This window comes from Phoenix dactylifera, chromosome 16, assembly GCF_009389715.1.
Source record: "Phoenix dactylifera cultivar Barhee BC4 chromosome 16, palm_55x_up_171113_PBpolish2nd_filt_p, whole genome shotgun sequence".
NCBI classification, from domain to species: Eukaryota; Viridiplantae; Streptophyta; class Magnoliopsida; order Arecales; family Arecaceae; genus Phoenix; species Phoenix dactylifera.
Genome location: NC_052407.1, coordinates 8042711 through 8069586, shown reverse-complemented (window position 1 = coordinate 8069586; position 26876 = coordinate 8042711). Strand labels below are relative to the sequence as shown.

General features: G+C 37.5%; 4 protein-coding genes across 8 annotated transcripts; 2 read left to right on the top strand and 2 right to left on the bottom strand.

Annotated features, from left to right (window-relative positions):
* Positions 1 to 748: 748 nt before the first annotated feature.
* On the bottom strand, positions 749 to 5912 carry LOC103722743 (two pore potassium channel a). 5 transcript variants are annotated; one of them, XM_026810630.2, is made up of 6 exons: positions 5896 to 5912; positions 5656 to 5765; positions 5417 to 5545; positions 3478 to 3697; positions 1371 to 2308; positions 749 to 1213 (listed from the first exon to the last, which is right to left on the bottom strand). In XM_026810630.2, exons 5-6 carry the CDS (start codon positions 2267 to 2269, stop codon positions 1060 to 1062), a joined length of 1053 nt encoding a protein of 350 aa, XP_026666431.2. In that variant the 5' UTR covers positions 2270 to 2308; positions 3478 to 3697; positions 5417 to 5545; positions 5656 to 5765; positions 5896 to 5912; the 3' UTR covers positions 749 to 1059. The 5 variants fall into 5 exon arrangements, with proteins under 5 accessions (XP_026666431.2, XP_026666433.2, XP_008811632.2 ...); XM_026810632.2 differs by lacking the exon at positions 5896 to 5912 and having other exon boundaries at positions 3504 to 3697; positions 5656 to 5855; XM_008813410.4 differs by lacking the exon at positions 5896 to 5912 and having other exon boundaries at positions 5656 to 5851.
* Positions 5913 to 9349: 3437 nt separating this feature from the next.
* Positions 9350 to 10165, top strand: LOC103722751. The gene has a single exon (XM_008813425.2). It carries the CDS (start codon positions 9350 to 9352, stop codon positions 10163 to 10165), a length of 816 nt encoding a protein of 271 aa, XP_008811647.1.
* A 2649-nt stretch (positions 10166 to 12814) lies between these two features.
* On the top strand, positions 12815 to 22386 carry LOC113463786 (acyl carrier protein 3, mitochondrial). Its single transcript, XM_039114408.1, has 3 exons — positions 12815 to 12988; positions 14097 to 14325; positions 21838 to 22386. Exons 2-3 carry the CDS (start codon positions 14125 to 14127, stop codon positions 22027 to 22029), a joined length of 393 nt encoding a protein of 130 aa, XP_038970336.1. The 5' UTR covers positions 12815 to 12988; positions 14097 to 14124; the 3' UTR covers positions 22030 to 22386.
* LOC120104058 lies at positions 22100 to 23922 on the bottom strand. The gene is made up of 2 exons (XM_039114409.1): positions 23378 to 23922; positions 22100 to 23200 (listed from the first exon to the last, which is right to left on the bottom strand). The coding sequence occupies exons 1-2, from the start codon at positions 23613 to 23615 to the stop codon at positions 23073 to 23075; spliced, it is 366 nt and encodes a 121-aa protein (XP_038970337.1). The 5' UTR covers positions 23616 to 23922; the 3' UTR covers positions 22100 to 23072.
* Positions 23923 to 26876: the final 2954 nt, after the last annotated feature.

Sequence of the window (26876 nt, the reverse complement as noted above, 5' to 3'; positions counted from 1 at the left end):
TTACGGGCCTCCTGTATTAAGATCAATCATTTCCAGTTTACAAGCTGTTGGCCTGTCCAACCAATTCGGCGACTGCCAAGGTGGGCCAAGGTGCTTTCATATTTTTTCTCAAGGAAAAAAAAAAAAAAAAAACTCCATAACTATGTGATGGAACATTTGACTGCAGATCAATACTTACACTGCATGGAGCTAATTTAGATTGCACATAGTTTACGGTAGCAGGAATTTTTATGGGAAATTACAACAAGATCCAAACATGTTGGACCTGATCTCACTTTAGATCAGTGGCACTTTCTCTGAGAGAGAGAGATGCAGGTCTTTAGAGAGTTGAGTTCTCAATAACATATGTCAATACAATCTGAAGCATTTTGTTTTCTGGGCCATCAAATAACCTATTTAACTTCACTTGAACATCTTTAAATAACTAAACATCCTTATAATTAGGAATTTTTCTATCTAAATATTTTTTTATTTACACCTTCTATTTACATACATAACATCAATGGCTAATATGGAAGGTGTCAGCATGCAAGCCGGTAAAGCCCCTGGGTAGTTGTACTAAGAAACCTGAGTCCAGACCCAGCCTTAACCAAAATTGTGAAGTGTATCTGGAAAACTGCTACCTCTCATTGTGCAGCCCATTGTCTACAAACCTCTTCTATCCAGACACGCGCGCGCGCGCGCGCGCACACACAGAGAGAGAGAGAGAGAGAGAGAGAGAGAGAGAGAGAGAGAGAAGCTCCTCAGGTAATTTAACTTGTAACCAGTCAGATTGGTCATAAGCTATGTAAATTACATGATAAAACTCAAGATACATTACAGGGATGGCAAAACTCACAACTCATCGTGTATGTAGACAAAGAGGCAGAAAAACTGGCACTTGCAACTGGCCAAATTAATTGTAAGATTCATAAACTACAAAAGAAACTCAAGTTACATCCACAGGGATGACAAAATTCACAAAATCAGTTGTGATACAGCTTCGTGTGCAACCATGAAGCAGTTATACTCCAAACAGCAGAAATAGTATTATCAGTCAAAGACATTCATGGAAACTTTTCACCTAGAGGATTGAGCGATTATCAGATCGGAGTTTGATATTGTACCTGATTGATCAACATCAAGTTCCTCAAACTCCTCCATCACAAGTGCTATATCCTCTTGGGTTATCTTCCCCATTTCTTTGAGCTTATATATTATGAACTCAGCAGCACTGTGGATATCCAACACCATAACCATTGCTAGATTTGAGAATATTAAACAAGATACTTCATAGAACATGTTGTGGACTGGATAAAACATTTTTAAAACTTTTTTGAAGTAATAAAACATTCAAAATTTAAAAAGAAACTAGTAGCGAATGCGCTTACCCCACAGCTCCATCATCATCCAGATCTGCCGCTTCAAGATCCATGAATGTCATTCTCCGTGTAAGCACCCATTTTGCAAGCAGTTTCTGTCTACTCTCTGTGTTTAACTCGGCAAGGTAGAGAAAGAACTGAGCTAAACAAATTGTACTAGTCATTATCCAGAACACAGCAAAAACACGCCCCCCTTTAGTTGAGAAACTCTTATCCCCATAACCCAATGTTGTGATAGTGGAACAGACACAATAGAAGGCATCAACAAGGTTTAGCTTCTCGACCTTCAACAGAAAGATAGTTCCCATAAGTATGAGAACTGTAAGAAGCAACGTAGTTGTATAAAACTTGTACTTCACTCTGTTTGACTCAATCTCCTTTAATGTATGTGCCTGACCAACCTTACGATGCATGTGTAGTGCTTTAATAATCAATACTTCTTGCTTCTCAACAAGGTAATCAGCTGCTCTACTTAAGAGGAGTGCACCAATTGCCATGCCAGTAAACACAAAAGCGCAAGCAAGAAGTTTTGTAGTGACACTGTCGGGAACAAGGTCACCATAGCCAACTGTGGTCATAGTAACAATACAGAAATATAAGGCATCAAGAATGCCATTGGTTGTCTCACCCTTGATCTGATCCTTCACAAGATAGAAGCAAACAACACCTGCTCCCAAGTAGATGACCAAGAATAAAGATACCTGTTTAAAGCTTGGACGGAAATTACTGAAACTGAACTTCAAATCTGAAAACGAGGCACCATGTTTGATTGACTCTGGTGTGAAGTCTCCAGGAGTAGTTCTACAACGACGGAATCTTTTCTTCTTTGCTGTGTCATTTTTCAGCGGTTGATGGGGAGGTTCCTGTAATGCTGGGAGCAAGGGCTGATTTGCAAAATCATTTGCCATTAGCTAGTGCCTAGGATATGATCACTCACGTCCAGAAACCTACATGACAGAAAAATGTCAAGAGAAGTGAGGTTATGTATTATAAATCTATACGCAGAAAATACATCAAGGAGACTATTTATTTACTACCAAGTGGCAGATTTAGGCATAATGCAATGTGTACTCTAAATCAAAAATTCAAAATTTCCATGATCATCTCTCTCAATAAGGCAAAAAGAAACCAACACTTTAATAATGTAAAGTAACAGTTTTAACTATTAAATATTATGTTTTTTTCCAGCACTAGTCACCTTTGTGAACAAAGTCCATTCGTATATTTCATGAAAAATATTTAATACATGTTTTCACCCCCTCCCCACCCTCCCTGCTTCTTTTCTTGCTGTTAGGAAAAAAGGTAGTTTCTGTTTCCTGTGAGAACCAATTTGACAGAGGTGTCCCAAAACGAAAGAAATTGTTTTATTAATCTAAACATCCAATCCATGAGAAAAACATTACGCAATATTAAGCTACATATACAAACAGTCCATGTCCATAATATGACCAGCATGCTTGCTAACGACATAAAGCTGAGTATAAGGCTAGCATCATTAAGAATCCCTTTGTCCATCAGGCTAGGAAACAAATTTGGACTTCCATGATAGCAGCAGTAGGTGGTAACACAGAATGCAACAACCAATACAAAACCCACAGCTTTGAATTGCTCTTATTAAATAACTGTCACTATCAGAAATTATGAAAAGCTTGTCTTTATACAAAGATTTTGTTTTTACCAATTCAGCATTTTCCCAATCAGAAGGCAACATAGTTCACAAATAATTGACAACAAACTTCATAAATAAGCAAATAAAGATCAATTGAATCATGCAAATCATAATTGAATAAAATTACAAAATTAACACTGCTGTAGATGGGTCTAGAGACATAAATTTCAATTTTCTTGAAGAAATCCTCACATTCTATATCAGCAAGGACAGAGGATCAATAATCCCACAACAAGTGAACTGCATTATGTCTACCACAGATTGTAAATATCGCAATTGCCCGTACATGTTAACACAACATTGAAGTTCAAATTACAGGCATCCAAATTTTAAGGGCCTGTTTGGATACTTTGCATCTAAAATTCATTAATAAGTTAACATCTGATTGAAAGTGGGAGGGATGGGAGAGAGGCGAGGAGGTGTGTAGGTGAGAAAGGAGGAGGTTACCTGAATTTAGGGATAAATGAACTCACCCCCGAGAATGAGTTTGCTCTTAGTGAAATTTCAGAATTGCAGGATGTTAGCGCGCCATTCGTCAATGATTTTCTCTCCTGTCCTTCCTACGTTCCTTCTTACTTTCTGGAGGATGTTAAGATGTCCCATGAACAGTGGATGTAAAGCATCCAAACAGCCCCTAAGCACTTATAGTACCTTGACTTTTATTTTTCTGTCAAAAAAAGTACCTTGACTTTTATTGTATGACAAATATATATGTGCTTAGCTAGAAGTATGAACATGACAAAATAATAAATGTCAAGTTTCTTGTTGGTCAAGTCTCAAGTATCTGCACAACATGTTAAAGCTGGCATAATATTGTCATGATTATCTGATAACAGTAGAAACTCTATGCCAAAATATTTTAAGGTGCTTAGTCCAACATATCAAGAACAACTATACCTTCCCTTTATTCAAATTTAACACTCATTCTTTATAAGGCCTTTATTGGTTTTTCTCTAAACATGGTCAAAGTATATTTCTCCCTCTATCAAAATACATATAATATTACAGCACACCGAATAATAGATAAGATGTTACAACCAGGAACTTCCAGCATTGGACATTCAACAGAATCCTTGAGTATTTTGTGTCACAATAATTTGTGAATAGGGTGGGGCTTAGGTCCTTCCTTTTATTGTCAAGGAAAAAGAATCCAAGTAATTTATTATCCAAGTAAAGTCTTATATTTGATTCTATATGTAAATAATAAAAATCATTATGGAACCATTGCAAGATATTCTTCACTCCCCACCCAATTCTTACAACTGTTTGCTATCCAGCCACCACAAAACACACTCAAAAAACGGGAGAAGACAGGAACAACAGTTAGTAGGAAGAGCATCTGAACTTAAGGAAGATTAAAATGCCATGCCTCTATTTGCCTAGATATTGAGGATGTTCCTTGGCGCAACGGTAAGGCTGCTTCATTATGAACTGAAGGTCACAGGTTTAAAACATGAAAACAGCTTCTCCGCATGTAGAGATAGGGCTGCCTACATCTGAGATTCTCTATGCCTTGCAATGGCAGGAGCGTCATGCATTGTTTTACCTATTTCTATTTGCCTATATATTGATACTTGTACTTTTTCTATTTCACATTCATGCCGTGAAGAGGTAGCTAGAGTGCAGGTACTGCGGTGGATGAAGCTCTATTTCAAGGTGTGACTGTTGATCCAGCATCTTGCTGATGCTTGATTTTTCTGTTCAACACCTTTCCTTCTTAATTAACAAAGAATAAATATTTGAAAATAATATATAACTTTATCATGCTGCGATATATTCGATATGCTCATTATTATACATTTTGAATGGTACTGCCTCTAAGCATTACTGGTTAGTTGCTCATGCACTTGGATAAGGACCCATTTGATGCAATAGTGTTGCCATCAAATTATGTTATGGATAAATTAGATGATTTCTCCACATTAAATAAGAATATCACGTGGTGCTCATTAATAGAGCAAACAAAATAAAAATCTTTTCAATATTGGGACTAAGATAATGTAAGAACAGATTATCTGAATAAAAGAAAGGAAAATAAACACAACAAATGGAAAATCATTGAACATTCTTTACATGCTGACTGAACAAAGGTGTATGTCAGTAAACTCTATATTTAAAAAAATGGTGAAAGACATTTTTTTAATTGGGAGGATGTCTTTTCCCCTCCTATTTCCCTCAAAAAAAATAAAAAGTGGTCTAAAAACTAAAGCAGTCTTAATATTGAAGGAATAATTTTTTTAGTGAAATCCTCCGTTCAGAAAGCCTCATCAAAAACAAGAGAAAAAAAAAAACCCAAATTTATTAAGGAGCCGAAAAAAATCATGAACCGGATCTTCAGGATTTAGTAAAAGATAAAGGCAGCTAAATGAAACCCAAAATCAATTACCTTGCCACAGCCCTCCTAGAAAACTCAATGAATTATAGACTTTTCGGCAATTTGGAAAAATATCGAATTCTCTGCCGACAACGTTTCTCTCACGGAATCGGATCTCCACATCAGAATCACCGGTTGGATCTTGAAGAACGAGTAAAGAAATGAAAAACAAATGACCAAACTGGTTAAGAAAGGGATAATGAAATCAAGAAAATGTTGAATTGAGAGAGAGGAAAGCTTGGACGATTCACCTCGGAGAAACAAACGGTCTCTTTAGCATCAGAGTAGGTAGGAACGGAAATTTGGGGTTTCAGAGGTGCGCCCGAGCTCCGCGGGTTTGCAAGCCTTTTGACCCTGCGAACTAGGGGAGTGGGGAGTTTGTTATAGAAAACAATAATGAGATTCTGACCGTGACCGTGACCGTGACAAAATTCTGGAACGTTCTAGTTTTTAGATGAATTATGATGGCCATTTCCCCGGCGGAGGCTCACCTCCCAAATGAGATTTTAGGGCTTTCACCGACCGATAGCAAAAAAGGAACTTACTCTGATCCACACAAAAAAAAAAGGTAAATGAACTCTGCCAGCTTTGGCAGTAAAAGGTCCAAGTGTAAGATGTATGATTAGACTTTTTGTTAAAGTCAAGACAAAAACTGCTAAAGAGGATCTCAATTTGGGCATTTGTACTAAACACTTCCTAGTAGGGTGAGCCTCTATTTGGAAGTTTTGGGAAGAAAAAAAAAGAAAAAAAAATTTTAATGAGGAAGAAAAAGAAAGAAATGGAATGGAATAGACTTTCCTCTCCTCTTGTTTGGAAGTTTTAGGAGAAAAGAGAAAGTATTTTTCTTCCTCTTGTTTGGAAGTTTGGAGAGGAAATAAAAAAAATCATACCTTTTTAACACTTTTACTAAAAATTCTTATTATAAAAGGGGCATGCTTATGAGTAGAGAGTAAAATAGGTATTATAAAAAAATTATTATATTTTAATTCCTTTCTCTCCAAATCCTCTTACTTATGGGAGGAAAGAAATGAGAGAATTGGAGACCAAAATTTTTCCTCCTATTCCCTCCTTTTCTTTCTCTTTTTCTTCACTAAAAAACTCCCAAACATCAAAATTTTTAACTTTCCCTTCTATTCCATTCATTTCTTCTCAATTTCAAGTTTTCAAACAGAGCCTGAATATTCAGAAGAAATTCTAAATCTAAGAGGCTGAAACTGGAAATGCCATGATTGAAGTAAAAGGTATTTGAAGTGGGGGACTAGAAACATGCAACCACCATGACCGAAAGGTGATTAGCTATGAGAGGAGACTTCAAAAGAGACAAAAGACCAAGAGACCATTGGCCTCCCAAACAATAGCCTTTTGCTACGAAACTTAGTTGAACCTTAGATTCCAGAGGTGAGTTTTGGTCGGTCGCATGCGATTGTAGTTCGGATTATTCTTGATCAAACTTCTCAAGTCTAATTATTCATACAAGAAAATTTCTTTGGAAGAATGTGGAAGGAAAGAAAATAGAGCTCGAGAGATCTTGGAATGAAAATTGGAGCAAGATAGCAGAAACCTGACTCCACAATGAGTACTTAAGTATTCACTCGCTTGAAGATGCCTGCATGATCAAAGTTTGCTCGGCATTATCCCAGCAATGGAATAAAATGTGGCTTCCTGATCCATGGTAGTTGAACAGCTTATAGAGACAAGATGTAGAGAGGGGGATAGAGAGTCAAGCATGTGAAGATCTTTATAAAGAAAATAAAGATGACATATGACTTATAGCTAAGTGATGACCCATACCAAGTCATGATTTGAAGAGACTATGATTGATTACTAGATCTTCAAAAATTAGGCAACAACAATTTTTGGGAGGTAAGCTATACTATACAAGCCTATGGCCACTATGAAAGGAGAAAGAAGCATTGCTGTACAATTCGCATACTATGAAAAATATAAATTTAAGGAGGGTGAGAATCCCTACAGGCATAATTATTCTAAAGGTCAAATGATGATATTTTGCCCTGAGTCTTGAATTGTCTAGTACATCTCATCACTCTTTTTTAGCTCATGGTTGATAGAATGCGAGGAGCATTGTTTACACCACATCCTTACTCAGGATGATATATGGGAGATACAATCTCATTCAGTCAAGTGGTAAGGTATGAACATAACTAGCGTAATAGGATTTCAGATGAATACCCTGACAAGAGCTATGTTCCAAGTAATAGATAATATATAAAAGCTACCATGACGACTGGAGAATATCATGCTAAATAGTGAATGTGCAAAAATGACCCAGAGTGAACTAATACATGATAGGCAAAATGAAGATACAACAACAATATTAAGACCGTTTGAGTATGATTATCGATCTAATGGGTGGTACAGAGTCAGGTTGTTCTGACAAATATGAAGTAATGGGAAAATAAATGGTGTCAGTTACCAAAACTGCTAGAAGTAGAAGTTAAATCTACGCCATAATTATTTGACTTACAGAAGCAATTTCATTCTTGATGCATTCTTTGGTTCTCCATAATTTGACTTATATGGAAGCAGTTTCATTGATCAATGCATTCTCTTATCTGCGACCATTTGACTTGTACGGAAGTAATTTTATTGAGTAATGCATTTTATTATCTACCACCGTCCAGTTTGTTTGGAAGCAATTTTCATCAATACTTTCTCCCTTATCTGCCGCCAATCGACATGTATGGAAGTAACTTGATTAGAGTTATAACAACATATAATTAATGTCACTTTATAGTTCCATTCGTAAAGATCTAATAGTTAATTGTCATCAACATGTATGGAGTCATTCCTTGGTACAAAATGACAATTATAAGTTTGTTATTGCTATACGACTTGTAGAAAAGCAATTTCATTATGTAAAGCCAAATTATGATTTTAGTATCATTTATCGTTTAATTTCATAAAGATATAGTAGTTATTCTAAATGAATAGATGCCAACAGACATATCGATCTTAATTATATAGGTGCCATCTTTGAGAAACAAGTTTGAGGACTGATATCTGAAAATGTTATGATTAACATAGGTAGCATAGAATATAGGAGCATGCATGGAGAATAAGCCATTGTGAAAATACATGGAAAAATAATAATGCATAACAAATGAAGAGAACCCATAGAACTCTTTTCTCGTTAATTCTCTCTTTGTAAGGATAATATGAATAGAAGAAATCGCAGGATAATCAAAGATCAAGCTCAAACTGAAAATTATTGATGATGTGGTCATCATATATAGTAGTTATTATTTATGTTGGAGATGCAGTGCAACCAGTGGAAAACATGAAACCAAATTGATAATATGCTTTTTAATTGATCTGTTTTGCTTTAGAGAAATATAAAGAGTTTTAATAGTTTTTGCATTAAATGATACACCAAAAAAGACTTGCCTTCTGCATTGCTTTGCCTACATATCTAGTTGTCAATGAACATAGACAAAGCTATGGTTGTGCAAAAGCCTACAATGGAAACGAAACCTCTGAAGTATCTCAATACCATTGAACATTATCATGAATCCAAACTTTCTTGTCCAAATTCAATGATACAAAATCCCACATTCCACCCTTTCTAAATCCACCATCTCGACTAAATTTATATCCAATGGTTGTAATTTTAATACCCACCCACTGGATAACTCTTGTGCATCCAACTTTTACCTCTCAAAGGACCATCATATATTACTAAATAGTCTCAATTAATGCTTCTCCTCTATAAAATGTGACCAGGACCCTCAAGCCCTCCCCACCTATCTCCCTTTGTTTTTCCCCAAAGCCTTCTTACTCTCTTTCATTTACCTGGAAGAAAAAAGAAGAGAGTTCTTCTTCCAGTTCAAAACTAGTTCACCCAAGCACCGACCTTTCATATACCTTCAAACCTTTCCACACCCATAACTTGTTCACTGCCACCCCAACCAACACCACTACTCTACCATGGATTTTAGCCTCCCCTTCTTCTTCCAATCCTACCGCCGTCCTTCAGACAATGGTGCTGCTGTCTTGGAGATAATTTCTTATATATTAGCCACCTCTGAGCTCCAAAACATACAACCCGGCAAAGCACAGATCGACCTCATCCTACGTGACAAGGTTTGGTTGTTCGACCCGCCGCTCCTAGAGGATGGATACCATGACCTCAGTCCCTTGCTCGAGAAAAATTATTTTGAGGACCTACAGGCTCTCGATTCCCCAGAACTCACCGAGATGTGGCCTGACCTCATGGCGCAGTTGGTCGAGAAGGCCCCACGGCTCCCTGCTGAGCTACGGGAGTTCTTCCAAGAAAAAATTCGGACAAATCTCCATGAAGCTACCAAGCTTGCAGCCTCAACAGATAATTGTGCCATGATCATCACTGTAGACATAGAAGTCATCACAAATATGTCCTATGAGCAATATCATCAGGAGGAGCGCGATGACCATCTGGGCCTTGTGGAGGAGACTTATTATCAGGTGGCATCGACTGATGAGTTTGATGAGTTTGATGAGCTCATCGAAGGAGAGGTAGGTTGGTCTCATGGGCCCATGGATCGGCTATCAGAGGATGCCATTGACCACAACGTGATCATCATGGCTTACGATGAAGGCGAGGTAGTGACTTGCACCATCTGTCTCGAGGATATACTGATGGATACTATTGCTGGTTGGTTGGATTGCAACCACCTATTTCACCCAGATTGTATAATGCAGTGGTTAAGGAATAGTAGGATGTGCCCAAATTGCCGACTAGAGCTGCAAGAAATTGATGAATAATTTGAGATTGGAAGCATTTCTTTTTTCTTTCTTTTTGTCATCTTTTCTTTCATTCACTCCTTTCTCTTTCGTGGTGTGAGAAGTTTAGAATCGTCATGTTGCCTATGATAAAATGCCAGACTCATGTCATTATAATATAGACAGTTTCATTCTAAATTTTCTGGTTACAGTATGTTGTCTATTTATGCTCAATTTGTTTTTTTTTTCCCAATGATGCAATGATGGTTATTGTGAACAAAGAAGAGTACCTATTGATAAATAGTTTTTTCCTGGAGAAAGATAATTAAAGTGCTAGATAGGTTTAAATGTTTCCAATTTCTTTTATGTTAAGATATTGATTAATAAATTAACTGAATAATTACATTTTTGTGAATGCGGGGGAGGTTTCCATAAAAAAAGTGAATACAATGAAGACATATTTTTTATTGGTTTATTGTAGAACCTTGATTATTGTTTGTTTTTTCTATTTAAGAGTGTTGAACATATGGCTTTTCTTAAAGAGAAAAAGGGTAAAATTGGAGAAACTTCGAAAAAGATGTCATCAACCAAACTATCATGCTCTTCATTCTAGGTTAAGGATCGGTATGTTTTTATTTTCTTTCATAAATTCATATTGTAAAGATCAGATATCTGACTTAATTGTCATTATGGCCACACCCACGTGAACCCTCCAAACTTAGAAAAAAAAAGGACAGAGTTAATTACACCCTAAACGATATAGATTGGTTTCGGAAGTAATACAATAGATGGAAACTATAATGAAAACCATGCAGTAGATGGAAACTCTGCAGCATTATTGATTTAATAAGTTGGTGGTCATGAATAAATAGAAAGTACACATTGGAGTGTATTTGATCAGCTATATCTTACCTATTTTTGCAGAGATTTTTTTCAACTTTGTATTATTACTCCATATAACAAAATACTAAAAATATATATACCTTGTTAGTTGATATTTGGCCTACATCTCTCGGTTTGCCAATGCTCCACATATATAGGAATTGCCTTCAGAGTCAAAATATTGCATAGTCCTCCTTAAAACCACCATACCATAGCTTGCCATCTATTTCAGCTATTGCTTCAAGCAATTGATAAAGTAGCCCATGCTTGAGGATCTTACTCCACACCAGGCAATTGATACCATCCATTATCAAGCGATGCTGTCATGCATTTCGAACATCCAACGCAATCCAATGATCTCACTAGAATATCAATGAGCAGCATCCTCTAGATTTGGCTATATCATCCCTTGAGTCATGCTCTACATCAATATAGAAAAACCATTAGTCTTTCACAATTTCTTAGAATATAGCTTTATATTGGCATTAGTGTTTGCATTACATTTACACTACAATACCATGCACATTTGAAAATGACAATGGAGGCAATCAAATCCATATGATTGTTACTTTCTTCTACATCTACAGCTGGCTGTTGTTGTCCTTTGTTTTGACATTTTCCCATTTCATTGCCTCTATCAAGAGAGGTATGCTAAAGATACACCCTAGCTATAGGCAAAATAACTTCTTTAATGGTAGTACATTCTAGTATATCTAGTCTAAACCCTAGTCCATCCAATCCAGAATGTTTGATCTTAACCTTTGTTCATTTGACCCAAACCTTAGTCCATCCAACCCAAACTCTAATTCACTTGATTCGAACCTCAGTCCATCCATATGACCTAAATTGTAGCTAGTTCATCCGATCTAACGTAAACAAATATTAGCAAACAAAATCAACCCCTACCATATCCAAGTATAGCCTAATCAACCCTCCTCTCGAGTAGGGTTGCACTCCGATAGAACCATATGTATCTTAACCCACCATCCCTCTTTTTTCTTAAGACCACTAGCCAAGTGGCTTTATATGAGACCTGCACATTAGCATTCTTCCTAACTAACTTGGTAAATAATCGGGAACTAATATCGGCAAGGATTTGCCAACTTCACCAGTGATCTTTTAAACCTCTCCATGACCGACACTTTTAGGTTTCGAAAAATATTAACCAAAAATCTCTTGATGGTTCGGTCTACTACAATTTTGTTGGCATAACTTTTTTCAATCCCCGATCAGTAGGTTCCAAGATCTCTATAGAATAGTTTTCAGTTGTTGCCTCCTGATGAGCTAAAGTCTCCAACTATTAATAGCATTTATTTTACTTTCTCTCTTAATAAAAATCAACATGAGATCTATTATTTATTTTACTATTTTTTTAATTTTCTTTTCGTAGCAAGTATGGTAATATGATATGAGTTATTTTTGCTCATGCCAGATTACCCTGATTCAAATCAATCATAAACTTTATTGTCGTACCTTAATTTTTCAGTGGAATACAGACCTTTGTACCAAAGAGGGGGAGGGCCCATCAATTAGATGTTCCATTAGGATTCCGGTATCATAATTAAATCCAACACCTTGACACTCGTGCTTAGAGTAAGATTGCTTCCGAACGTGCTAGTACTCGGCAGTGTTAATAGTGCTCCAAATGATTTGCTTTTGATGAGGATGGACCGAAATTATCCCAATCCAATCCTAATTTTTTTTTTGACAAACTTTGGATTCATCGATATAATTTATTTTAGATATGAATTGGATATGTACCATCATGTACGCTAATTTGGACCCGACAACCCTTAGACCCAATACTTATAACACAAAGTAAAACAGAGTAAACGCTCCGTCTTCGCTGCGTGCGCCGCTGTCGTCTCCGTCCCCGGTGCGCGAGAAGCCCGGCGAGAGACGCGTGGCGGTTAACTTCTTTCGCTTTCCAAACCTCTCTTTCCCCCATTTCAAGATCAAGGTTTCGATTTCCCATTAGGATCGGTATCTCTTCTTCCTTACTTCATGGATAGATTACAGATTGGTGATTAGGGTTTTAACCTTGTTTTTTTGGGATTCCTTGCATATCTTAAGCTCGAATTTTTTGAGGGCTGTCGAAGTTGAAGTTAATAATTGTCACCGCTTCTATACAATATTGTTAATGAGTTCTTCTTATCTTTTGTTAGAATCTTGTAAGTTGTGGTGAGTGGAAGAGGGGATTGGTGGATTCTTTTTTATTGTTTCGTTGAAAAAGAACAAGGATCATTTAGTTGATGTTCTTGGTGGATTGCCTCCCAATGTTCTCGATCATTTTCACTTCAAAATATTATTCAATGAATCGGATATATTTTTCTATGCATTTATAAAATGGTTATCTTTGCTGGGAGAGGGGGGAAATTATATTGATATTACAATCATAGGAGTTCTCCACACAGAGCGCTGTAGAATCTTTTTCATTAAAGTCATTCATTCGGTGGGTTCTTTACTGAGTTACACTTGATACATTTGAAATTTTAAAATTTTTGCTTTACTTCTGTAGTTGCATTCATTTCTTAGTTCTTTCTTGAGCAATTTGCACCTATATGACTGCTAAAAAACACGAAAAGAAGGAAAGCAAGAGAAATGATCTGGCTCTTCAGCTGACGACCTATTAATATATGAAGTCACAGCTAAGTCTGCAGTGTAGAAATTTCACAGCCAATTCCTGAGTTTTGGCTGGCAATTTTAGGCAAGCTACATATGCATTGAGAGATTTGAGTTTTGCTTGTTAAGCTAACTGAAGGATCAGGTACTTGCTCTTTTGGGACATGTTTACTTGCCTGCATGGTTTCTTGTCAGTGCTTGCAATATGCCATGCGGTGTCCGAAGAACTTTCACACCTGCATCAGCTTTTGGTACACTATCACACATGCTTTATAATCAATGACTGGCACATTGTAGGCGAAACTTATGTTACACATAATAATTGGCAGGGAGTTGGACTTTTTGTTTGAATGTTTTCAACTATGTTTTAGATTCTCATGTATGTTATGATTAGTTAGCAGATAAATAGGACATTTCATACATTGATGCTTAATTTATAATTGGCTCGGTTTTCTTGTGTCCTGGCTAGGTTTTTCTTTGATTCAGCTTTGGGTAACATGCAACACTTACGAAATTCTGTACTGAAGCATGTGCAATTGAGCTGCTCCACGCAACTACATGGGCTTAACACATGTCGAAAGTCACTCTTTGGGCCTATCAGATACATGTCTCTGGCATCAAACAATTCTGGCTCTGAACATCTCATGGCTCGTGTAATTCAGCTGGTTAAAAAGTTTGATAAGATAGATTCTAGCAAGGTGATTCTTTATCATAAACAAGTCTCTTCTGTCTTACATAAAATTAGTGCATTAGCTTATCTGCCAATATGACTCTAGAAACAAAAGAAAGTAGATCAGGAATATCACTTGGTTAAATATTCTCTAGTGCTTTTAAAAGGAAAATGCCAACTATACTACTGAGAGTGTGTAGGTCAATAAAGAAGCATGCCATCTGCATCTTGTTATTATATGAATATATTCAATAAGACCAGGTTCATTAACTTCCTCTGTAAAATGCTCCCCATGAAGTCAACCATCTCAGACAAGTAGATCAATTTTTCCCCTTTCGTTTTACTATATTTTCCCTCTGCAGCCAACAGCAACAATCAGATCTGATTAGATATAGTGAACTGCTATTAGATCTGAACCTGTCAATTTGCTCATAAACCTTTTTTTGACAAGTTAATTTTCTGCAGATTTTATGCTGGCAGATTTTTCTTTGATTTTCAGCAAACCCTTCCCAACTAATATCCTATATAGCCTGCTTGTGAGCCATTACATGTATCAGTTATTTTTCATCTACATGAATGACTACGATTAATATATCTGAAGCACATCAATTATTTTCTGATCCATGTCCAATTCATGGCTTCTAAGTCGACATTATTCCATATTTGTCTTCTATCTTCCTTCCAAAAACCTAATTTGTTGTTTTAAAGTAGGCTTTCGTACATCAATTTGGTATCAGAACCTTTGTTATGCCATAATGTTGTCGCAGTGGCAAATCCAATTCATGGAGCATATATGGTTATCAACAATATCTTTATAAGCAAGGTTTACCATATTGCCCTAAACAAAACAGTTCAGGGTATATCATACCGTACCGGATTAGAACCAGTATGAAAAACATCAATCAAGTTGGTACATGTCCCATATTGAAACCAACCATATCGATATATATTGCCTGGTCCTGCTCCAAACTAGGATGCGTATTGCACCTTTCCAACTTGTGCTAACCTGTACCATCCATTTTCGAGAGGTATTATGATAAAAAATAAGAAAAAGGGGTCTTGATACAGGATGCATACTGTATCATACTCGACCATGCCGTACCGAACTGGTAATATACTTGTACGATACCTAGTGCAAAGATTGCTGATGTTATTATGAGTATCTCGATGGAGATTTCACTAGGGAACTTGAATCATGTGAGTTTCTAGAGTTGATCCCTGATCTAGAAGATTACTTCAATTAGTATGATATGCCTGACCAAATATGCATAAACTTCACCATGCCAAAACTAAAAGTCCAAGCTTATACATGGTGGAGAGCATAGAAAATCAGATGATGTGCCATGCCGAGTTCCAATTGTTAATTATGAAGAGATAAAGAAGTTGCTCAAGTCGAGATATTTGTTGCCATCAGAAATCCCTTTAACCTTTAGCACGGTAATAGATATGGTCAACCTATTTCCAAGAAGATTCCAAAAGAATAAATTTACAGAAGGTGAGAAACTTCTCAATTTTCAAGGCTCTACTTAACAGACGATCTTGGTTTAATGATGGAAGGGTTGTTGAAAAGCAATATTGTAGAAGCCAACAATCTTGTAGAACTCAAGAACTTCTCAATTTGCATCAGACTAGGGCATAGGGCAGTATAGAGAGCATTAAATCTGCTTTTGTTGACCACGGAAGTGAAAAAAGAGGTAAAGGAGCTTCCCTTAAAATTGGATGATGTACAAGATCTTAAAGACAATGTGGAAGTAAAGAACAATATCACATAATACTGAAAATCTTAATGAAGAAAATGATGATTAAACAATGAATACAGTGATTCTGCAATAATGTTAGAAAAAAAAAATCATGACTGGTGCTTATTTATCAATAGAAGGCTATTTGGATGTTGAATTTCCATAGGAAGAAGCCAAAGTAGTTGGAAAACTTGGTTCTCAAGATTTTGCAAAATTTAAAGAAAAAGAAACATGCATGATCCCCTGAATTTCAAATATATTGTCATCTCATATGGGAGAAATGCTGATCATGTTTATGCCTTTCAAGATGATATCATATGGGCAATACTAGCTTGGTAACTAATAAAACTGGGGCTTATTCAGAGGCATTCATGAGTTATTTTAGTCAAGTACATTCTTATTGCATGGGATTGTTCATCAGCTGGAGATCAAGTTTGATCATGGGGTTGTTTGGCTCATTGTGACTCAAAATGCACTGCAAATAAAGTTGCATGGAGCTGAACTTGCAGCAATTCAGGTCCATGCAACTGGCTTGATCCTGTTTGGTTGGATGCAACTCGAACTACAATAACCACGGATTTTCTATTTGATTGGGTGCAATGCAAAAGATAAGATCACCTTGCAAATAGGATGGTGAACTTACCCCTCACATCTCAAGTTATAAACATTTATTTTGACTATCATAAACAAGGTTTCAAAGATACCAATATCCTTATTTAATGAACTCCTCCCTTACAATTATTCACTGTCATAATCAAAAGTATGGTCAGTATTTTCTTAAATCTGTTAAACTAGGAATATTTGAGAATAAAATTTTAATTGTTGTAATGATTATTATTTGTCACTAGAAATAAGAATAACAAAAAATGGCAGCATTATTTGCTTAAATTACTGACCGTACAGTCATACTAAAATAACAAGTGTTAGTTGTGTTATCTAATGATTTTTATAGAAAAATAATGGCCAAAAATATTCCAAGTAAAGATTCATAATAGAAGGCATTTGAACCCATATAAATATTGTCATGATATTATAGCAACTGTTATAAATCCTATTAAACACATGTTCCAGATTTTTTACTACATTCACATTGACACTTGTTGATGCAGATGGACGCTTTTCAATATTTTAAATATTTTTTAAATTGACATATTATCATGGAAATTCAAAAGACAACTTTTGATTATGAAAAAAGAAAAAAAGTGGAAAGAAAGGGAATGGGAGCAGGGGAATAAGGAAAAGGAAGACTCCAGAGGAGTCTCCTTCCCAATCATGCCCATTGTGGTCTACTCATAACCCTCTTTGGTGCTAGTAGCTTATTCACTGAGGACACCATCCAATCAAGTGGAAATGAATCTACACTTCCCTTTTCTTTACCATAAGTTTGATAGAAGCTAGCTAAGATCCATGACAAGTTCAAATCATTTGAAGATGGAGAGGAATAGAGATTTCAAGGTAGATTAAGTCTTATCCTCACTAAAGAGGATCACAACTTCGAAGCCTCTATTGGAGCTTGCTGTGAGATAGGAGAGAATGTTGATTGGGTCGATATTCTCATTGCTGGTGAGAATACTAATCTCAAACCTTTTAGAAGGGCTGGCTATTTTTTGGGGTGGTTTGCATTATGGAGATAGACACAAAGCTAGCAAAGGTAAGGAGGAGTCAGCCAAGGAGCTCGAGATCTTTGTGGAGATAGTAGTGAGGTGTTGATCAGAGCGGTGGAAGTCATCAAGAGAGGGTGCAAAGTTAGGGGAGGATGGGAATTCCTTGATCAAGCAATGACTCAAAACTTTCTTGATCCCAGGCTGAGCTATTATAGCTCGACATGCGGTACTTTTGGCCCTAATTTTGGCTACTGCAATTAGAGTTTAATCTGTAACCAGCCTTAGGTCAAATTGGCTCAATTGCTTGAAATGCACCCTTCAAACAATGATTGGATCTAACTTTCAGCTAAACTTGCAGGGGTTCGAGTTGCAGGGTTCCAAAACTCTCATGACATCTACTATTAGGCATATCAATCAGTCAATCATAAATCAGAAGTTAATCATTAACCAGATGTTGAATTTATGTAGTTTTAACTTCGAAGAACTTGAGATGCATTCCTACATAGCAGAAACCAAATGGAAACCCTTGATTGTGTCATGATGCAGCGGAAGGCTGAATGGCTTATAGACATTTGTTAATTCAATATTACTTTTGCATTTGTTGTTTTCCTTTTGTTCATAATGGTTTCAGTCAGGGTCAGTGGAACCGACCCGAACCGGCCGGTTTCGGCCATTCCGAGCCATCTTGGTGGCTGATCGGCACGGTTCCGGCAACGGACACGAAATCTATTGCCAGAGGGGGAGAAGAAGGAAAGAGAGAAAGAGAGAGAGCAAGCAGGGGATGGAGGGCGAGGGAGAGGAAGGAAGAGAGAGAAAGGTGGAGGCTGGTCGGCGAGCCGCGTGGAGGACGCTCCTCTGGGCTCCACAGCCGGCAAACAAACCCGCCGTATTTTTTGGCCGCGGAGGTTTTCTCCACCTCTTGCTTGGGTTGCCGGCCTTCGACGACCCTCCACTGGCCTCCATTGGCCCTTTGTCGGCCTCCGCCACCCTCCGCCGGTTTCCCTCCCTCTCTTCCCTTTCTCTCTCTTTTTTCCTGTCTCCCCCGCCTCCTCTACTGTGTCGGTACGGGCCCGGCACAGGCCCGTACCAACTCGTACTATCGGGCAATCGGTATAGTGCCCGGTATCGGTTCCCCCGACATTGGTTTCAGTAATAGTTGTATTGAATTAAGGGCCGGGTTCAAGGTTTGTAATCTCAGTACTAGGTACCATATCGGTACGGTACGGTACACTTCTGTGCCGAAATAACTCTCTAACTATTTTTCTCAATACGCACCTTCGTACGCTTTGGTACGGAACTTGTACCGACTTGAAGGTGTATTTCGTACCAATTTTCTTCCGGAAAGGTATGGGGCGGTACGGCCGACTTTGGCTGGGATTGAAAGATCTTAGATGTTATTTGACAACTTAAAAGGTGCAGTTATTTCTTGTGGTACTGTTCACGTGATATTAATCATGGTATAGTAGTAGTCATGAATTAGTGACTAGCACTTTATGAAGAGTATTTTTGGAAGAATAGTTAGGGTTTCCCTTTTCTATAAATATGGATATTATGCAATTAAGTTTTTATGCAGAATATGAATCAAGCAAGTTTTCTTTTTTTTTCCACTGCACTATCATTCCATAACGGAGGTGTGAGGCCTTCAACCCTGGGTGTCATTCCTTGGTGCCAGAGTCCAATATCATCCTTTGTCTTCTCCCTTGAGTCTTTCTTATATTTTTCTGTGTTTTATTCATAAAGTTTATTTTCTACTTAGATTTTTTTTCTTTGTCCCTTTCCATTTGCTGTATTTTTCCTAATGCAGCCAACAGCACCAGATCCGATCAGATCCAATGAACTGCTATTAGATCTGAATCCCGTCCAGTTTGCTCAAAACCTTTTTTTCTACAAAACCAATTTACTGCCGACTTCATTACAGGAGATTTTTGCTTGCTTTGCTGAAAATCCGTCCCAACTAACATCCTGTATATAGCCTATCTGTGGACCATTACATGTATCAGTTATATATATACAAATACAAAATACATCTATTTTTGGGGTCTATGTGCAATCCGTGGCTTCCAAACCACCAAATCTCATTCTATGTGGATATTATTTTATGCTTGTCTTCTGTCTTCCTTCCAGAAAACCTAGTTTGTTCTTTCAGGTAGTTTCCTGCATCAAAAATGTTCAGTAAAGTTAACCATGTGATGAGTACCTACGAAGCATGGACATGGATATAGAATACGGCATGATACAGACACAACGATAAGGCAAATCTTGAGAATGTAAGATATGATACGGCTAGGATATGTCAAGATATATATAGACATGCATATCTATATATATGCATATATATCTATGTATTATTTATTTTATACACATGCATATACATCCATACACACAAATTACAGGTGTATACAAATGAAAGAGACATTGATTATGCATATTAGCCTTTTAGAACAATAGTCAACACTTTATACACTAGAACTTCTACTAGCTCATAATTAGTCATTATGCCATAAATTATAATCCATACTTATATTTAATATAATATCAATAGACTACAAAATTGATCCTCCCTTTTATTTTTGAAGGTATTGGGGAAGTATCTGAAGTGTATCCAAAAAGTATCTGGGGTGTTTTTTAAATTTTGAAAAATATGCTGCTTAACACAAGTATTAGGCAGGTATCTGAGAAGTATCTGACGAGTATCAATATTTGATATGGATACAATGTGGACATGGCATGTCATTTGAAGTGTCATTAAAAGGATATATGAATTTGATGACTTCTTTTGACTTTTACTGTTTCCAGTAGCTGCTAGAGAGCTTTCTGTACCTTCCGTTTTTTGAATGCAAGTGATTACTTCTTTATAAATTGCTCTTGCAGTTTTGATGTTTGTTTGAACCAAAAAACATTAGAACCTGTCTTGCCTTTTATTGAAGTTCATATAAAATGGAAGTTTTGTAAATGAAATTGGGAAATGTTTAAATGGATATTGGGTACCATTTTACCTAACATATTGCCTTATTGAGGTATCTGCAATAGTTTAGCTCATGGGTTTAACACAAGCTTTATTTTCATACTGGGTTTGGATTTTTTGATTGTAAAGCTCAATTCTAGCCACTGTTTTATATCAGAAATATTATTATTATCTAGGCACTTTCTGTGCCCCAAAACCTTCTAATCTCCCTACTCTCTTTACTTTCTGCTTTCTTGTTCCTTTGTCAGGATTTTCGTTGTCTCATCCCACTTCCTCAGTCAGTACTGAAGCAAAATTTCCATCACAAGGGAAACACCACATCATTCACCTATTCTACCTTCTGCCACACTGCAACTTTCCCTCCTGCAAAGTCCAAGCACCTCCTGCTATTGACTTTGGAAGGAATTTTTCCCTTAATTTGTGGAACACACATTTCTTGTAATTGAATTCATGATGTGTCTACTTTTGCCACGTTTTCTTTTTGCTTCTAGTAAGAATTATGCAAGTAAAGTTTATTTTGTGAGTTTTTAAAATTTTTAATTCCACCTGTCATTTCCCAAACCTCTTTATGTTGTTGAAGAAATGGTTCTATCATTTGCTCACCTTCACTGAAACCTCTTTAGTCACATAATTAACCTACATAATTGCACCTACTGAATCCCTCTCCTTTCTCGAGACTTAGCAGTAACTTGAATGACAGTTCTGGAATGGTTCTCTCTCTACATGGCTGCCTTCATGTCAGTTGGTCTGAGGCTTTATGGGAGACGCCTATCAAACTTCCTGGAGCATTCAGATGGGTTACCTTCCCTGGGTGCTTTATCTGCATTCACTCCCTACTTTTTTAGTTGAAGGATGTAGAAGAAGATGGTGAAAGGAATCTAGATACTTGTGGGATAATATAATTTGTTTGGAATATCCTAATTATTGGTATGATAATAATGTGGAATTCCAATATATATCTTTATGGGAGCTGCCATATGTATTATGATAATACATATCATGATGCTCTTGTATCTCCTGAATTTATGGGAGCTGCCATATGCATTTTTTGACTGTTTTTATTTTTGTTTGCAAGAGTGTAGTAACAAGTAGGTGACCTATTATCGCATTTGACTTAAATCTTTCTGAACTCCCTTTGTTGGTCTTCCTTCATTTTTCTCTCAATCTAGATGTTATTATGGATGTTTTCTATGAAAAATATCTGACTACCGTCAAATTGGAACTTGCTACAGGTCACAGAGACAGCTGATTTCCAAAAGGACTTATGTTTGGACAGCTTGGATAGGGTGGAGCTGGTTATGGCTTTTGAGCAGGAGTTTTCCATTGATATTCCTGATGAGAAGGCAGATAAACTTTCTTGTTGTGCTGATGTGGTGAAATACATATTATCTGAAGCTCAGCCCAATAATGTAGGGAGCTCCTGATTGGATAGTTAGTCCTTTGATACGGCAGAAAGAATCTTTAGGGTTTCCTTGTGGCAAATCATTTTTAATCTTTCCATTTTCTGTTGTTTCTGTCTGATTTCATAAGATTTTTGAAATCATTTGTCATGGGCATCATGGTATGAATTACTATAATCGTTTGTATTCTTCAATTAGTACTTCATGATGTGAGAAGGCTTGTTGTTTACATTTAGTTAGATGGACTCTGTTACAATATAGAAATGACAGACTGTTGAAATTAGCACATCATTGAGTTGTTATTGGGAAATAACATTTCTCGGGCACATTTGCAATGCATTATCATTTGACTTGTATTGCATGTAGGACCTGATTGTTCTATTTTTTGTTTTAATTTGGTATGTAAAATATTTGGAAGCCTGTTATAGCTGCTTATCCTGAACCTTATTAATTTTTACCCATTTTCTTTCCTGTTTTCTAGTTGATAATACTATCTTATCAGATCAATGGAAATGATATAAATGGCGCATAAGGCTGCGTATGCATGTGCAGATCTCTGACCGCATTGCATTGCTTATATGTAGTTACTATAAGTGGTCATAATGCATACGGACCGAAAAGGCACTCGATTTAGCACCATTTGGCCGTATATGTGGCTCAATTAGCGTTTTGCAGCTGCATATATGACCTGTTTAGCATTATGGAGCCAAATATGTGTCCCACTTTTATATAGCTCTGTGTGGATGAAGCATGTTTAATTGATGATCATGTCGATTTTGGGTCGAATTTGGCAGGCATGTATGTGATGAAAAGGTCTTTATGTTTTCCAGCTTATGTTCAGAGGTGATATCTGTGAGGACCAGCCCACACACAGTGGACTAATGGGCCAAGCCCAACATGGCTGGCCCATCTGAAAATCCAAGTAGCCTTTCGGGAAGAAGATGGAGGCGGTAATCGCCAGCTGTCTGGCGGTTACAACTGCCTGACAGCCACGATCACTACCACTCTTCTTCCTCCCCACCGAGTGCCATAAGAACCAGGGGCTCTTCTCACGGATGTTTCATTCCTCACCTCTCACTGCCCCTCACTCCTTTTTCTCTCCTGCTACAAGGAACGGAAGAGTAGGGATCTGAGCCGCCGGAGGGAACATCATAGAGTTGTCCCAGAGCTAGGTAAGTCCCTGACTTCTTCTTCCCTGGTATTATGTAAGTAGATCTAGCTTAATCATGAAACAACAAGACAGAGAGAGAAAGAAATAGAAGAGATCAAGACAGGAAAAGGAAAGAATGAAAACAAAAGAAAAAAGAATAGGAAGAATAAAAATAAGAAGAAGAAGAAGAAGAGGAGGAGGGAAGAAAGGGGAAGAGTTTACCTGGCATACTCAGCCGCAGCCGTCGACGGCCAGAGGCTCTTCCTCCGCTCCTTTGGTCGCAGCGAGCTCGGCCGCTGCCATGGCTGCATCGATGGCCACGGTCGTGGGTTACTTCCCCTACCCCAATAGGAACGAGGGAGGAGCCTTCGGCTCCAACTGCAAGCTCTATCGGCCCTCGGTCGGAACTGCGGCGGGCCGGAGGCCCCTTTCTTTCGAGAGGGTGGTCTCGACACCCCATTTCCACCAAGGAACAGAAGGAAGCCGGCCGCCGCGGGCGCGGCGACGGGTTCAACCGTGGGCGCCGCCAGTCGCGGTCGACCTTTTCCGTGAGGGGGAGCCGCCCTCCTCCCTTCTCAAGAGAAGAAGGATGATGAAGAAGGGGGGATCGGCCGCTACAGGCCGAGCAGCGGGCGATGTTGGCCGGCCGCCGGCACCGTCGACCTCGGACCCGGCTCCTCCCGAGTACTCCATGAGCCGCCTCGCTTCAAGTGAGGAGGAGAAGAGGAGGGGGAGGAGATCGGGACGGAAAGAAGAAGAAGGAAGAAGAAGAAGGTTCGGGAAGGGAGAAGAGAAGAAAAAAAGAAAGAAAAAGGAAAAGAAAAGAAAAAGAAGAAAAGAAAAGAAAAGAAAAGAAGAAAAGAAAGAAAAGAAAAGAAGAAAGAAAAATAAATAAAAAATAGCTGTGGGCCGAAATGGGCCTGATTCCGGAGTGGGCTTCAAATAAATTTGGCTTTAGAAGCCTGAGGCCAGGCTGGGCCCTGGTCCGAGCCCAGTGTTCTTAAAACCAAAACTAACTGGGCCTGAAGAGCTCAAATTTTAATATAGGGACTATATTGAATATAGTTTGAGGCTAGGTTCTCTTTAAATTAACTAGAACTGATAAGGTATAATTATAAATTAACCAATAGTGTTTTTGGGGCTGAATATAAGTGGGCCAGTAATTAAATCAGGCCAAGGGCCTTATTCAGAACCCAATTAAATAAATGGCAAAGGTTTTATGATGCATAAATGGCAAAAGTTTTATGATGTATAAATGGCAAAAGTTTTATGATGTATAATCATATTTATGAAGTTGCATAAATGGACTTGCATAGTTTTATGACTGGTTGGATTATATGAAATGTTTACTTTATTACAAGCACAGATTTCAAAGCATGAATAATGACAGCACAGATTTCAAAGCATGAATAATGATAAGTACGGATTTCAAAGCAAGAATAATGATAAGTACGGATTTCAAAGCATGGAATAAAGACAAGTTTTAAGTCTGGTTCGATTATATGTTGTATAAAGTGTTTACTTTATTACAACCTTTAGTTTCTTAAAATAATGTACTAGTATGAAGAATATTATGCTTGATCCGATAAGATTATGCTTGTTTACTTACTGGGCTTTATAGCTCACATCATTCTATTTATGTCTTTACAGATGAATAGGAGATGCTAGGAACAAGGAGCGTAACATACTCCAGGGTTATGGGAAAGGTGAATGTTAAATGTTGATATTGTTTTTAGAAGCTTTGTATGGATTTTAATACATGAACATTTAATAACTTTCATGAATATAGTTGTTTACAATTTGAAGATTTAAAGTGGCTGTGTGTTATTGTATGCTTAACTTGGCAATAACACGGCCGTGTCATGAACCGAATTCGGGGCGTGACAATATCAAATTGTGAATGTGTGGATTAAGATATTTGTGTCAATAACTTCGGAGATTTTGACAAAGAATGTTACACAAATTAAGATACAACGGTCAAAATCCTAGTCTGGGGATCAGTTGCTGTGCAGTATGTGGCCTGTTCACACAAACTTAATGCGAAAATTCATTTTATCCTTCGTAGGGAAGCAGTAATATGTAGTCATGTAATTGTAATATGAAGAATGGCGTTATAAAACGTTGGATTCGAGGAGGTCCAAGGGGTGTTGGTCGCGACCACCCATTACTCCAAGATATCTGGGCAATGACGAAGGATGGAGGAGCCTTTTCGGCCAAGTATATATTTCGAGAAGCTAATGGGGCTGCGGACTGGATGGCTGCTTATGCGACCAGCCATACAGGTAGTACTTTATGGGTTGGGGATGGGGAGCTACCTCGGACGTTCCGAGATATTTTGTTTTCTGATTTTATTGGGTGTATTCGTACTTGACAGGTATGAATCGCCCGCTCGAGCAGAAATAAAAATAAAAATAAAAATGAAGGAATGGTGTCATAACTATTGAGCCTAACCGTTTGTATATGACTTTTTATCAGATGTTCCGAGACTCTTTGCAAGGAACACAAGCTTGGAACTTCGAATACAGAATCTTGTATATAAAGTTTTAACACTGAACCCTTCTCGTCCTTCTCGTTGACGTAGGAGAAGAATACAACAAATGCTATGAAGATGTCAAATACTATAAATATTGTAGTTTCTCATGCACGCATAACATCTGAAGTTTATACGATCCGTAATTAAGGTTCCATGACTATGCCTCTGTAATCTGTATTTAGAGTTGCCTGTTGCATTCTAAGACTCTGTGAATTTGTTGATATCATGACAACAATATTGATGTGGTTAACATGAGGCATTTGTACCTTCTAAATTTTGTATCTTTGTTATGTATAGCATTCACCATTCTTTTAGTATCTTTGTTACATATTAGCCTTATTCCTCTTTGTTTTAACTAAGCCTGGCCAAATCGGTATTAATGACAGTATCAAAAATATACTTGGCAGGTATCCAACTAATAAATTTATCAACTCAACCTGTTGGTGCCCTCATGTTAGACTTCCTCCTTACTTCATAATAAGTTAACGAACAACATATAGTTGAAAAACTAGAGGGCTTCTAAATGAACTTTTTGTGACATTCTTCAGACTATTACTATAACTATAGTCTTTTTTCGGAGAAGTTTCATATGCATAAAGAAACAAACAAGCTGCTTGTTGGCTATAAGTCGTCCACATGCTCACTCGCATGCGCATGCATACGTGCATGCACATGGAGTGATAGAGATACACAAACACACCGAGAGACAAGCGTGCTCATGCGCGCGCGCGCACAGAGAGAGAGAGAGAGAGAGAGAGAGAGCGCAACTAGGTACGGAAATCTTGACCATTTTATTCCAAAAGTTCATGGGAACATTCAACAGTAATCAACATAATGATAAGGATTAGAATGAATGCGTTATAATGGGTGGAGTATTGAATTGAGTAGATAGAACACCCAAGCATCATTGCAGAGTATGAGGTTCCAGCTCTATGGCCATCATTAATGGCCCAACCAAGAGATAAAAAAACCACTGGAGTATATTTTTAATTATAGTTGTTATCATAACATGTTAAATTAACCAAATGTGGCTTACCAAATTAATATCAAGTGAAATAGAAGTTCATGAAAAATCATCCAACTGTTATATTTTCCTTATAGCTTTCTAACTAAAATAAAAAGCACTATGTATCCTCATCCAATATAGGTTTATATATACTCCATTTCCTAAATCAATGGCCGTGTCGT

Coding starts and splice junctions, on each gene's coding strand:
- LOC103722743 (XM_026810630.2), bottom strand. CDS start 2,269: ATGGCAAATGATTTTGCAAATCAGCCCTTGCTCCCAGCATTACAGGAA. Junction 1,214..1,370: donor GATGATGATGGAGCTGTGGG/GTAAGCGCATTC, acceptor GGATATCCACAG/TGCTGCTGAGTTCATAATAT.
- LOC113463786 (XM_039114408.1), top strand. CDS start 14,125: ATGCAACACTTACGAAATTCTGTACTGAAGCATGTGCAATTGAGCTGC. Junction 14,326..21,837: donor ATAAGATAGATTCTAGCAAG/GTGATTCTTTAT, acceptor AACTTGCTACAG/GTCACAGAGACAGCTGATTT.
- LOC120104058 (XM_039114409.1), bottom strand. CDS start 23,615: ATGGGGTGTCGAGACCACCCTCTCGAAAGAAAGGGGCCTCCGGCCCGC. Junction 23,201..23,377: donor GCTGCGGCTGAGTATGCCAG/GTAAACTCTTCC, acceptor ACATAATACCAG/GGAAGAAGAAGTCAGGGACT.
- LOC103722751 (XM_008813425.2), top strand. CDS start 9,350: ATGGATTTTAGCCTCCCCTTCTTCTTCCAATCCTACCGCCGTCCTTCA.